Genomic DNA, 12025 nt, shown 5'->3' on the forward strand with positions numbered 1-12025 from the left:
GTAAAACTCTCTTGTTTTTTACGTCATCTTATCTATACTTTTTCCTTCTTTTAAATAATATTTTTATCTTTTTATATTATATGCAATAAAATTGATATTCAGTAAATTTTATTTTTATTATAATATTATATATATGATCTTATATTTTCTTAGTCGATATGAAAATTATATGTGGCAAGATTCAAGTGCTTCGCGTTATGGCAGAGTAAAAAAAGAATAAGTTAGAACGTACTTCTCACTTGTGCTATGGGAATATATACATAAACTGTATTTATTTTCTTGAGGTAAAATATATTTAAAAACTATTGTGTGATGATTATGTTCTATATTTATTGAACTTTCCGTTTTGCTCCAATTATGAATATATGTATTCTCATATATTTTGGTTAACTAAGATGCATCATCCAGTCTATATACTTTTCTATAATATTCGATACAAGATTTAATTTCAAACTATATCTTTTTTAATGAACTTGTAATGATTTGAAAATATTTGTGAGAATTCATAGGCCCAAATTTATCGCATTATCTTATATTAGAAAGTTTATATGACTATTTCACGAATTTCCGCCTTAATGTTTAACAACGAACACGCTCTTATAGTATTTGGTAGCTATGATTTGGATGTCTTCTGATTGTCAGTCTATGCACGTTTATCAAATATAACGGCATTAACATATCAAGTACAATAATTTTTTGCGTCAGGCAATCGGTACGAAGACATGAGTCGTACACCTTGAAGCCTAATGCCGAAGATACAATACGTTTGAGACGTTTAGGTCCCAATAAGGTTAGATTTGTTAACCTTAAAGTATAAGCAGAGAACGATCGACAAACGAAATGGATCGTCTTGGTGAAGATGAAAGTAGCAATTCTTATGTGGAAAGACGTGTAAGCGGTCGAGGACGAGGTCGTGGTTCTTGGGTGCCAATGCCAAAAAATACGCAAGAACAGCAAACATTGAGAAGACCGCATTATGCCGGTAGTGCACATCCAGCTGTCGGTTCGTTTCGTGTTATAATATAAATACTTTTTGTCTTATATATACTATCATTTTCGAATGTTGTTTTCTCTTACCACTGAGAAAATTTATACAGGTTCTACCGTGACTAACTGCTCTGAACAAAACAAATCACAAGAATCTATTAACAGTATTGTTGAAAATTCAACTTTATCGGTAGATGCTGCTGAATTTGTTCCTAAATGCCAGAGTTATGTTGTACCTATGGTATATATATACATATATATATAACAATTTGCTAATCTCACTTGTAATAGATTTTCTATCTGATTGTATTTTTATATTTTAATGTTTATTATTTTTGAAGCAGCAACCACCATCAATGATTTGGCCCAAACATTCTGTCCAAAATAGAATTCAATTAGCAAGAGAATTACCTCATCAGTTACCAGGTCAAACACAGTTACAACATAGACAGATAATAGAAAGGCAACATTATGAACATTTTTCTGATTCCATACATTCATCTCGACAACGTCAAATGGACGAACAAGAAGTAAGGAAATTTCAAGTATTACAGATGTCTGAACAACATATTAATTAATATGCGAGTATACAAAATGTTGAAAATTATGATATATGTATTTGTATAGTATATCTTAGGGTTGCTTTATAGTTAAAATCAAAAAAAGTTATATTATTATATTATTATCATCTTTTATTATTCTTCATAGGAGTTACGGCTAGATAATCAGGAACAAAATTTGGCAAATACAATGCATCAGTTAGCTAGTGTGATGCATTATTTAACTATGAATCCTGGAAGTTTTGCATCTTTAGTACCACCACTTCTCAACAATATCAAGCTTTATTGTGAATCCCCTACTGAACTTCAAGAAATTGTAGAAGTTGTAATAGTACAGGTATATAACATTTTTATTTATTTATTTTTTGTTAATGTTCATTCACATAAATATATATAAATATATATTATAATTGACAATTATTGCAGAGTATAAATGAAGGAAATTTCCGATATAGCGGTGCTCGTATATTTATGTGTCTTGATACTGCTATGACAAGAGAGGAACAAAAACCTTTCAGAGAAATTCTACATTCACTGCAAGTTTATATTTTTCCATACCTTAAGTTAAAATAGGCCTAAATATAACAACAAATTTGTTAATATTAACATCTTATTTTCACTCTTACCTCTTATTATATATCTTTATTATTTTTATAATTTAAATAGATGTAAGGATAAAACACAGAAACAAGCTTCTACTTGGCAGAAAAATGATAAACACACAGAAGAGGAACAGATGAAATGTCATGGATTGATATTATTCCTAGCAGAATTAGTTGTTCAAATGGGGGATGTGCTTGCTTTTGAATTAGGAGAACAGCTAATACAACTTATTTCAATTGTACTGAAAAATCCAGGATCAAATTCTGCTAAACATATATGCCAAGCACTTAAAGTATATTAATTTATAAATAACTAATAATAATTGCTATTCTAATTTTTATTTAATTTCTGATATGTTAATTTCGATTATTTTTTAGCTGGCAGGACATACTTTAGAAAGAGATAAAAGAGGTAGCCGAAAAGAAATGGAAAATATGATGCGTGCTTTAACAGAATTAGTCACAGAAGGAAGAGCAGATTCAAGTGTGGGTCGCATGATCGATAGTGTACATCAGTTGCGTAATGGAAATTGGGGACGAGATAGTCATAATTCATCCAGTCAAAATTCATTACCAGAACCTATACATTCAACTAAAATGCAACATGAATATAATGAACTTGTTCTGTATGGTCCTGATGGTAAAGTACTATCTGCTGAAGAAAGCCAATTCTTACAGGATGCAGCAACAGATGCTAGTGATTCTGAAAAACAAGCGTACGTATTAATTGATGATATAATATAAAAATTTGAATTTATTGTTGTTTTTGCAATATAGTTGTTTTATTAATAATTACTATTATTAAATTGAAATTTTAGAGAAATAGATCAAGAGTATGAAGAATTATTGGAAGATGAAGACGACGAATCATTTGCTACTGCCTATGAAGAATTTTTAAAACTTTTACCCAATAAAATTGAAAATAAAGTACATCAGTGAATGTTAGTATAAGAAAAAAGAACATTTATAGTATGCAAGAACACTAATAATGATCGTTCTATAAATATTAGTATACAGATATTTTTAATCCTTTGGTATAAGCTTATACCTAACGTATTCGAAATAATTTATGTTATATTTATATAATAATTCTGAAAGATAACAACCTACTGTCTTTGAATATTTATGAAATGGGCTTAAATGCAGTAGTCATATGATTTACCAAAAACGTTGACTAGCTTTGAAACGTTTAATATTGTATAGATTTAATACATATAACTATTAAAATTATTCAAAATGTTGAAGAGGTAACTGTTATCTATTTTTTTTTTTCTATTCTATTTGTACAACAATTTTGATAATACTTAATGTATGTATGATATAATAATCTTTTACTCTACAAAGTAGAGTATATCAACTCATTTTAATTAATTTAGTTAAATTTAATAATTAACTTTATAAATCTGATTTTTTTGATATTATATATTACTTATATATTATAGAACATATGTTAAATATTTATTAATTACAGTTTGATCATATACAATTTTTTTTTTTTTAGAAAACAGTCATGAAAAATAATTTACCATTTACCATTTGATAAAAGGTATAAATAAAATAGTTACAATAAAGCAAAAATTTGATTGGAAAAAAATTTTATTCTTCCAATATATTCCTTCTGTGCCACATTAAAATGCGTCATTGAAATGATTCAACGCGGCCTCGATGCAAGTTGCTTTTTAAGGAATCGAGCCATAATGTAATAATAATAATCTACTTTGAGAGGAATAAGTAATTATTTTCGTATTAAAAAAATATACGAACTTTTAAGATAAACAAAATAATTCTATTGATAATTGTAATATAAAAATAATTTTCTTTGAAGATTTTATTGATAAAATACCAATTAAAATGTATAATGTTGCATTATACCTATAGAAATTATATTTAATATTATTAAAAATATATGTTTTTTATATATGCGTTAATTCACCAAATTTAATTCTATTATTACTACAATATATATGTCTATATATATATAGACCATATGCTTTTTAAAACTATATTTTTAATTAAACATTAAATAGTTATCTTTTTAATAAACGAACAGCTTCAAATAGTTGTCTTTCTTAGACTATTTCGTTGTATGTTAAGCAGGATACATCAGTGGGACGCACGCTTGATATAGTACTGATGATATTTAAAAAAAATTTGTAGGCGTATAACAGGAACAAATTATGCTAATCCAAGACGCATTCCACGAACGTACTTCAGGGTTATGCGCGGGCGAAGTTGTGTTAAAGTTTCTGGAAAGTGGGGTCTTCATTTTAAACCTTCATCACCTGGACCGATCGTTGTGTTATTTCGCCAATTCTCTGCACTTGCTCATCGTGCACGGATCTTGCAAAGGATCTATATATTGATCATTGAATTTTAATTTAATATTTTCATTATGTTATATTATATTCACTTGTAGACCAATTAGAATTGTTGTACATTTTGTATAAATTATAAAAAGTTTTTAAAAATAAATCTAAAAAATGGGGCATTTCCGAATTTTAATAATATTATTGGTAGCGTTCGCCGTTATGGTCAACGGCGGACAGTACTTACAATCAAGGATAATCGCATCTGGTAAAGCTCTCATATTTTTCTTCTTTTTTTTTTTGATTAAACAATATTTAAAACATATTTTAAAATAATTCTTTTTTGTTTCGAAGGTGGTTGTGATAACTACACTTGTGGAATCAACGCGAAATGCACGATAAGTCGTGGGCGTCCTGTGTGTTCTTGTCTCAATCTTCATATGGGCGATCCTCTTTCACAATGTATACGTGTCGAGTGTTTAAGTGAGTATATAATTCAAGAAATTAATATAATAAGATGCTATAATATGTTTACTTTTTATTATATTATATTTATTAATAATTATATTTTTATAAAAAAAAAAAACCAGCAAAGTTAAGAAACATGATATTTTTTTGTTTCTATTGTATTTAGTTACTTCTACAGATTTCAAAGTATTTAAAATACAAATTCAATTTTAGTTAATGAAGACTGTATTGGAATTAAAACTTGTATAAATAATAAATGTGTTGATCCATGCCCTGGCTTATGTGGTATAAATGCATTATGTGAGACCAAAAATCACATACCTCAATGTTATTGCCCACCTGGATATACAGGCAATCCTTCTAATAATTGTCATTTAGCCGATCCCCGTATGTATATGAATATAATCAAGAGCAATATACAACTGTATTCTTATTAGTATTTTTATTAATAATTGATAATAAAACGTTTTTCATTTTAATACGTAGAAGCAGCATGTAAACCTAGTCCATGTGGAGAAAATACAAGATGTGAAGTAATTAATGAAATACCTGTTTGTACTTGTCTTTCTGGTTATAAAGGATCGCCTTTAACTGGTTGTCGTCATGAATGTGAAAATGACCATGAATGTCCTAATCATCTAGCATGTTCATCCTTATTTAAATGTGAAAGTCCATGTAAATGTGGTAAAAATGCTAATTGCGATGTTGTCAATCATCTTGCCAAATGTACATGTCCACATGTAAGTTTGCTGACAATAGAAATAATAATTAATATTTTAATCATTATGTATATATTTTATGATTTTATAGAATTGGTCAGGAAATCCATATCTTTCTTGCCATCCAGAATGTACTACTCACTCTGATTGTCCAGCTAGCAAACCTGCTTGTTTTTATCAAAAATGTATAAATCCTTGTGACGGTGTATGTGGAGTAAATGCTGATTGTAACTTACGTGATATTACTCCTGTATGCAGTTGTCCAAGACATATGACAGGGAATCCTTTTGTGTATTGCAGAAATTTTGAACCAAGTATTTAATATGTTTCAAAAGCATTATTATTAAAATATTTTTTTAAATATAAGCTTTTAAACTATAATAAGATGTTATATTTTCAGGAGATCTTTGTGAACCAAACCCTTGTGGTATAGATGCAATTTGTACTCCTGGTCATGATAATACAGGTAAAGAAAGACCAGTTTGTACATGTCCTACTGGTTATATTGGTAACGCTCTAAAAGTATGTCAACGGGGAGAGTGCCTTAGCGATAGTGAATGTCCCGATAATCGAGCTTGCATAGATTTCACTTGTCAAAATCCATGTACTGGTTATGAGTGTGGACCAAATGCCGTTTGCACTCCAAGGCGTCATATTGCTGTTTGTACCTGTCCTGATGGAACACGTGGTGATGCACTTTTTAATTGCAATCCAATTGATAGTAAAACGGCATATTATGCAAGATCTTATCGGTATCGCTCCTATTAAATCGAACGGAATTTTTATGTAAATATTAATGCGCAAGAAAAATAGAAAAAAGTGTTGTGTAAAACTAAAAGTATATTTTTATCCATAGTTTTGATGCTTCTTTTATGTATTTTCACATATAAAAACGTAATATAATAATATCAGATATAATTCTATATTTATTTTTTCTATACCGTAACAAAAAATCTATATCTATTAAGTTGAATTCAAATATCGTGCCACAATTTAGCGCGTCATAATGTCACAAATATTTCAAAAATATAAAGTGCCGAACAAAGTATTTTTATTAAAAATTGCATTCATCTTGTACTATGAATTATACAAAATATAATATATAATAATAAATTTAATAATTGACATTCAATAATAATCGAATAAATATTAATATAAAATATAAAATAAAGAATATAGTGATTATTACTTCGTCTATAAATGCACAAACTAGTTCATACAGATGGCGGTACTGTCACAATGTCGTACTTTTCAACAATAATATAAGTTAAAATTAGTGCTAGTAATTAATTTTATTATCTCTTATTCTGTTAATTTGTTTTTCTTTTTTTGTATAAAAATGATAATATTTTTTTCCATTAGATTTCCCATATATTTGTACATTATGATCGAAAGTAAATAAATTAAATTATTTCGATTGAATAAAGTGTGTCTTCTTTGCTCTTGTGGCACTTTGTTTTAAGAATACGTTCCTAAGTTAATCATATACACCTATGTAGTTAAAATGTAGTGACACATATATCTAACTTTCTTCAATTTCAACGACGTAATAAAGACGTAACGAACGAACCGTGAAATGTAACGTGACGTTTCAATGTATTTTACCGTTATACGATAAAAATCCTTTTAAAACAATTGTGATTATTATAACGATTTGATTTCCTAACGTGAAAGTGTTTTCTTGTGGATTAGCCCGTTGGGCTTTTTCAGCCCAAGAGACTGGAGAGATGTCGATTCGGGCGGCAACTTACCGTTTCCTACAAAATGGTCGGGTCTTACTACGTACCCTCAGAAATAAAGAAAATTTATATTCTAACGATAATCCGAAGAATTACCTCAACAAGATACACGTTGTGCAAGTAGGTGAGTTACGAAAACGCATATTTTCTTTTCATTCCAAACGTGCTCCATCAAGGTCATTAAGATTTTAATGAAAAAATATTTAAATTTTGAACTGTTATGGTCACCATCACATAGTTCTATTAATACTGTATTATAAGTGTGCTATATATTGTGCATATGTTTTGTGAATATCCAACAAGATATGTAGCATCAAAAACAAAAAGCAGTATGTAGAAAATATCAATTCTTATGCATATTACTTTTTTGTAGAATCTAATGACTGATACTTACAAACATTTTGTTAATAGTATTAGTAACATCTTAACCTTTTTTTTTAAATAAATTTAGGCAAGTCCCAGGGCCATCAGCCCCAAGGGAATAGCACTAATGTCTCTACAACAGGTAGACATTTTGGGTTCTTGGGATCTCATGCAAGACGTTTATTTGTTGATAATATCTTAAAAAGAGTCACAAGTAGGCTTGCTGCTGATTTACGAAAACGTGCAGCTAGACGTCTTGTATTTGGTGATTCTGCTCCATTTTTTGCACTTGTTGGTACATCATTAGCATCAGGAAGTGGAATATTAACGAAAGATGATGAATTGGAAGGAGTTTGCTGGGAAATTCGTGTATGATAAATTTTATAGATCAAATAAAATATATATTTATATGTTATTATAGGTATTTCTATATGTTTAGGAAGCAATATCAAAATTACAATGGAACATGCCCCAAAATGATAAAAATTATGATGTAACTAAAACCAATGAAGATGGTGTAAGTTTAAAAGATTTTGAAATTGGTCCTATCATTGCTAAAGGTTGCTCTGCTGCTGTATATTCAGCAAGATCTAAAGAAACTATGCATATTGAAAACATCATTCAATCAGATACTTATGGCAAGAATAAAGATGTACATTTATTTCCTTTGGCATTAAAAATGATGTTCAATTATGATGCAGAATCTAATGCAACAACAATACTTAGAGCTATGTATCGTGAAACTATTCCTGCTAGGAATCGGCATAACAACGAAGAATTAGCAGAATGGGAACAAAGGATGGCTGAAAATATGTCTGTGTTGCCTCCTCATCCTAATATTGTAGTAATGTATTATGTATTTACTGATAGAGTCCCAGCTTTACCTGAGTCATGGGTGATATATCCTGATGCTCTACCAGCAAGAATTAATCCTCATGGATCTGGCAGAAATATGAGCCTTTTTTTGTTGATGAAAAGGTTTGTACTTATTCCAAAAAAATAAACTAAGTAGAATTCTATATTGCAAAATTTTTTGAATATAGATAATGGTTCCTTTTAGATATGATACTACTTTGAAAGAATACTTATCTACACACAGTGTGAATATACGCGAATCAATATTATTACTAGCTCAGCTATTGGAAGGAATTGCTCATATAAATGCTCATGGCATAGCACACAGGTACACTGCTATATTCTGTTACAAATTATTGCATATTTCATTATATGTAATTGAAACTTCATATCCAATTGTAACTGAAATCAAATTCATTTTACAAGTTCTTAAAATTATATCATTACTCAACTAATTTGATGTTTCTACATTATATAAGATATATGAAGCATATTAAGACTGAATCATGATTTCATTTGTTATAATTTCTTTTGTTAGTACTAATATCAATATACTATGTATTTTTATTAATCATGTAATCATCTTTATCTATCATTTTTTTTCTATGTTACAACAGAGACCTCAAGAGTGATAATATACTACTTGATTTATCAGAAGAGACTGATAATTGCCCTTCTTTGGTGATCACCGATTTTGGCTGTTGTTTAGCTGACAAAACTTACAGTTTATATATGCCTTATAATACTGACAACATTGACAAAGGTGGCAATATAGCACTGATGGCACCAGAGGTTATATCAGCAAATCCGGGACCTTTCACAAGTATAAATTATACTAAAGCAGATCTTTGGACTGCTGGCACTATAGCTTATGAAATTTTTGGTGAAAAGAATCCATTCCTTGAAAGTTCTGATGAAAAGGCTGTACTTAAAAATTATACTTATAAAGAGCAGCATCTTCCTTCATTTTCAAATGATGTTCCAAACATTATTGTTGCTTTGATAAAGAATATGCTTTCGAGAAATTTTTCTAAGGTTTGTGAAATATTAAAGTTTAAAAAATTGTATATACAAAAAAATATAATAACATAATATATATTTTATACTCTATGATTAATTACAGAGACATAATGCAGAAATGGCAGCAACAATAATGCAATTGTATTTATGGGCACCTAGTTCATGGTTTAGAACTGAAGGCAAAGTACCTTCTAGTAATGAAGTATGTACTTCTATATTCTTTATCTATATCAGGAATTTTATATCTCATTAATGTTAAAACAATTTTGCTTTTATTATAGATCATGGAGTGGCTATTGTGTTTGACAACCAAAGTCCTTTGTGAAGGCCGCAATAGTACACTGTTATTAAGAAAAACACTAAATGATGAAAATGAACAAAGTTCCTATCGGCAATTGTTATCAACACGTTCATGCGGGAGACGCACAATGCCAGAATATCAATTGATCGCCAGTTTTCTCGGCAGAGTTACCCTCTCAAACGTTAGAAATGCTTTACGATGGATACAAAAAAATGTGTAATAACTTTATTGTTTTGGAACAAGCGATATAAAGTGATAACATTGCTGAATTATTTTTATTCTTTATAAATTTATAAATCGCGAATGTATTGCATAAAAAACTCTGTTTTATTTATATAATATAAAACAGTTGTTAGTAAGGTCAATATTAATATCGAAACATCAATTATGAAAAATTTCTTAATCTTCTATTTTCACTGTTTTGCAAACATATTGTTGATTTTTGTTTTTTTTAAAGTATATTTTTGATACTTCAAAGAAAACAAAAAAAAGTTAATGTGGCACTATTACATATGTAAAATAAAAAGTAGCAATAAAAATAATAGATTTTAAATTTCTCTAACTTATAAATTATGTAATGTTATTACACGTTTATGATCTACTTAAGGCTATGAACTAAAATGTTTTTAAATCTTTGTTGAACATTTTACATTAAGGCTGTTCATCATTTTTCGCTCGAAGTGTATGTGACTTTAGCGACAGGTATGAACAAAATATGAACTACAAGCGTAAGCAGAATTTGATTGAAAAGATTTTGAAAATACGTTGAAATATGCAGCCATTCGTTCGGTAATACTCCATATATTGCAAGTAATACCGATCCAGATCTTACTACATGGAGGTTGCAAGCTATAATTCCATTTTAAAATAGACGATACCGGAGGTATTTGCCACTTACCGAAAATTCAGGTCCCAATGCTAATTGAAGAAAAGTAAAACCTATGGATATCAGGATGTCATAACAACGGAAGCTTCAATCACCATTATTCAATACGATCGGTCGTGCTTTCCAAATTTCAAATGATAAAACGAGGTCTATTGTAGAACTTAATCGCCTCCGTGTGTGTTAAAATTACAATGATTCTATTTAAAAATTCGCGTTCCCATTTTATCGAGAATTCAGACTCTTAACACTGTTTGGAAGATGGTCGCTTCATGCACCATTTTTTAACAAGATATTCTATTCCAAATTTTGAATAATAAGACTAGTCCCGATGCGTGGGTGTTTTTCCTATTTTGCCCATTGCGAAGAAAAGAAGAGGAAAAAAGAAAATAAGACAGAAACGGAAATAAAATAAAAGAAGAACAACCAAGAGAAACAAACCCGCCAAAAGGCCCACGCCCAAGAGCCCCACTCTTGGGTCCCACCCGAAAAAACTTCTGCTTATTTATGCATAAACTTGAAAAAAATACCTGTTTCTAATACGATTTTTTTCAAGTTAAATAAAGTTTTTTCAAAAATTCGAGAAAGTGAGGTCCTAGATTAAACTTTCGTCTTTAAAATAAGACCTTGTTTATCAAAATTAGTCAAGAATTACGTCTATTTTCATTATTGGCATAAACCATTATAAAACCAGGAGTGATGAATAGCCTTAAAGCACATAGATCTTTTAATCTTATCTTTTGCAATACTTATCACCAAGTTATTTCATTTTTTATTAAAATGTACGTGAATAAAGCATATTTTAATATCTTAAGGAAATATTGTTGTAATATTGAATTTGACAGTTTTTTACGCATTTGTAAATTCTGCAAAATTAAAATGTTGTGAATTACAATTCAATTTTTCATCAAATAATTTAATTTTGTTAAAAAATATATTTGCATCAATCTTGTATAATAATGTAAAAAAAAAGAAAAAGAAAAAAAATAAAACTTGTAAATATCACAAGTGAAGACATTCTGATTTTATTTTTGTTTTGTTTTCAGTTTCAAATACAGTGAATAAGTAATTTATATTTTATATTATTTTATTCTATACAAATAATTTTTTATATTTCAGAATTTTCTATATAAAATTTTTCAATCTGGATCTTTATTAATAACTGAATTTTAGAAATTTTTTTTTACATACCGAAAATTTTTATTAGGCTAGAAAATTTACT

The 12025-nt window shown here is 28.8% G+C and overlaps 3 protein-coding genes and 1 long non-coding RNA gene across 5 annotated transcripts; 3 read left to right on the forward strand and 1 right to left on the reverse strand.

The window, feature by feature from the left end:
- The first annotated feature begins 1 nt into the window (after position 1).
- On the forward strand, positions 2 to 3908 carry LOC127063740 (polyadenylate-binding protein-interacting protein 1). 2 transcript variants are annotated; one of them, XM_050993857.1, is made up of 9 exons: positions 2 to 284; positions 706 to 1003; positions 1098 to 1228; positions 1332 to 1517; positions 1696 to 1884; positions 1974 to 2083; positions 2214 to 2442; positions 2528 to 2865; positions 2968 to 3908. In XM_050993857.1, exons 2-9 carry the CDS (start codon positions 841 to 843, stop codon positions 3086 to 3088), a joined length of 1467 nt encoding a protein of 488 aa, XP_050849814.1. In that variant the 5' UTR covers positions 2 to 284; positions 706 to 840; the 3' UTR covers positions 3089 to 3908. The 2 variants fall into 2 exon arrangements, with proteins under 2 accessions (XP_050849814.1, XP_050849813.1); XM_050993856.1 differs by having other exon boundaries at positions 3 to 284; positions 1329 to 1517.
- A 673-nt stretch (positions 3909 to 4581) lies between these two features.
- Positions 4582 to 6560, forward strand: LOC127063743 (adhesive plaque matrix protein 2-like). Its single transcript, XM_050993861.1, has 6 exons — positions 4582 to 4723; positions 4810 to 4938; positions 5137 to 5310; positions 5410 to 5663; positions 5734 to 5956; positions 6043 to 6560. The coding sequence occupies exons 1-6, from the start codon at positions 4630 to 4632 to the stop codon at positions 6408 to 6410; spliced, it is 1242 nt and encodes a 413-aa protein (XP_050849818.1). The 5' UTR covers positions 4582 to 4629; the 3' UTR covers positions 6411 to 6560.
- LOC127063754 (uncharacterized) lies at positions 5528 to 6957 on the reverse strand. Its single transcript, XR_007781466.1, has 3 exons — positions 6832 to 6957; positions 5785 to 6403; positions 5528 to 5672 (listed from the first exon to the last, which is right to left on the reverse strand). It is a non-coding gene; the product is annotated as an uncharacterized LOC127063754 (long non-coding RNA).
- Positions 6958 to 7180: 223 nt separating this feature from the next.
- On the forward strand, positions 7181 to 11816 carry LOC127063738 (serine/threonine-protein kinase Pink1, mitochondrial). The gene is made up of 7 exons (XM_050993851.1): positions 7181 to 7505; positions 7833 to 8113; positions 8184 to 8722; positions 8805 to 8927; positions 9217 to 9634; positions 9723 to 9821; positions 9901 to 11816. Exons 1-7 carry the CDS (start codon positions 7370 to 7372, stop codon positions 10138 to 10140), a joined length of 1836 nt encoding a protein of 611 aa, XP_050849808.1. The 5' UTR covers positions 7181 to 7369; the 3' UTR covers positions 10141 to 11816.
- The last annotated feature ends 209 nt before the right edge of the window (positions 11817 to 12025 follow it).

The sequence above is a fragment of the Vespula vulgaris genome, chromosome 5 (assembly GCF_905475345.1).
Source record: "Vespula vulgaris chromosome 5, iyVesVulg1.1, whole genome shotgun sequence".
Lineage (NCBI taxonomy): Eukaryota > Metazoa > Arthropoda > Insecta > Hymenoptera > Vespidae > Vespula > Vespula vulgaris.

Excerpts from the sequence above, each read along its gene's own strand:
- LOC127063740 (XM_050993856.1), top strand. The coding sequence starts at position 841 with ATGGATCGTCTTGGTGAAGATGAAAGTAGCAATTCTTATGTGGAAAGA. Across the intron at positions 1,004-1,097 it reads TAGTGCACATCCAGCTGTCG|GTTCTACCGTGACTAACTGC; the intron begins GTTCGTTTCGTG and ends AAATTTATACAG. Across the intron at positions 1,518-1,695 it reads GTCAAATGGACGAACAAGAA|GAGTTACGGCTAGATAATCA; the intron begins GTAAGGAAATTT and ends TATTCTTCATAG.
- LOC127063743 (XM_050993861.1), top strand. The coding sequence starts at position 4,630 with ATGGGGCATTTCCGAATTTTAATAATATTATTGGTAGCGTTCGCCGTT. Across the intron at positions 5,311-5,409 it reads TTGTCATTTAGCCGATCCCC|AAGCAGCATGTAAACCTAGT; the intron begins GTATGTATATGA and ends TTTAATACGTAG. Across the intron at positions 5,664-5,733 it reads CCAAATGTACATGTCCACAT|AATTGGTCAGGAAATCCATA; the intron begins GTAAGTTTGCTG and ends ATGATTTTATAG.
- LOC127063738 (XM_050993851.1), top strand. The coding sequence starts at position 7,370 with ATGTCGATTCGGGCGGCAACTTACCGTTTCCTACAAAATGGTCGGGTC. Across the intron at positions 7,506-7,832 it reads GATACACGTTGTGCAAGTAG|GCAAGTCCCAGGGCCATCAG; the intron begins GTGAGTTACGAA and ends AAATAAATTTAG. Across the intron at positions 9,635-9,722 it reads TTTCGAGAAATTTTTCTAAG|AGACATAATGCAGAAATGGC; the intron begins GTTTGTGAAATA and ends GATTAATTACAG.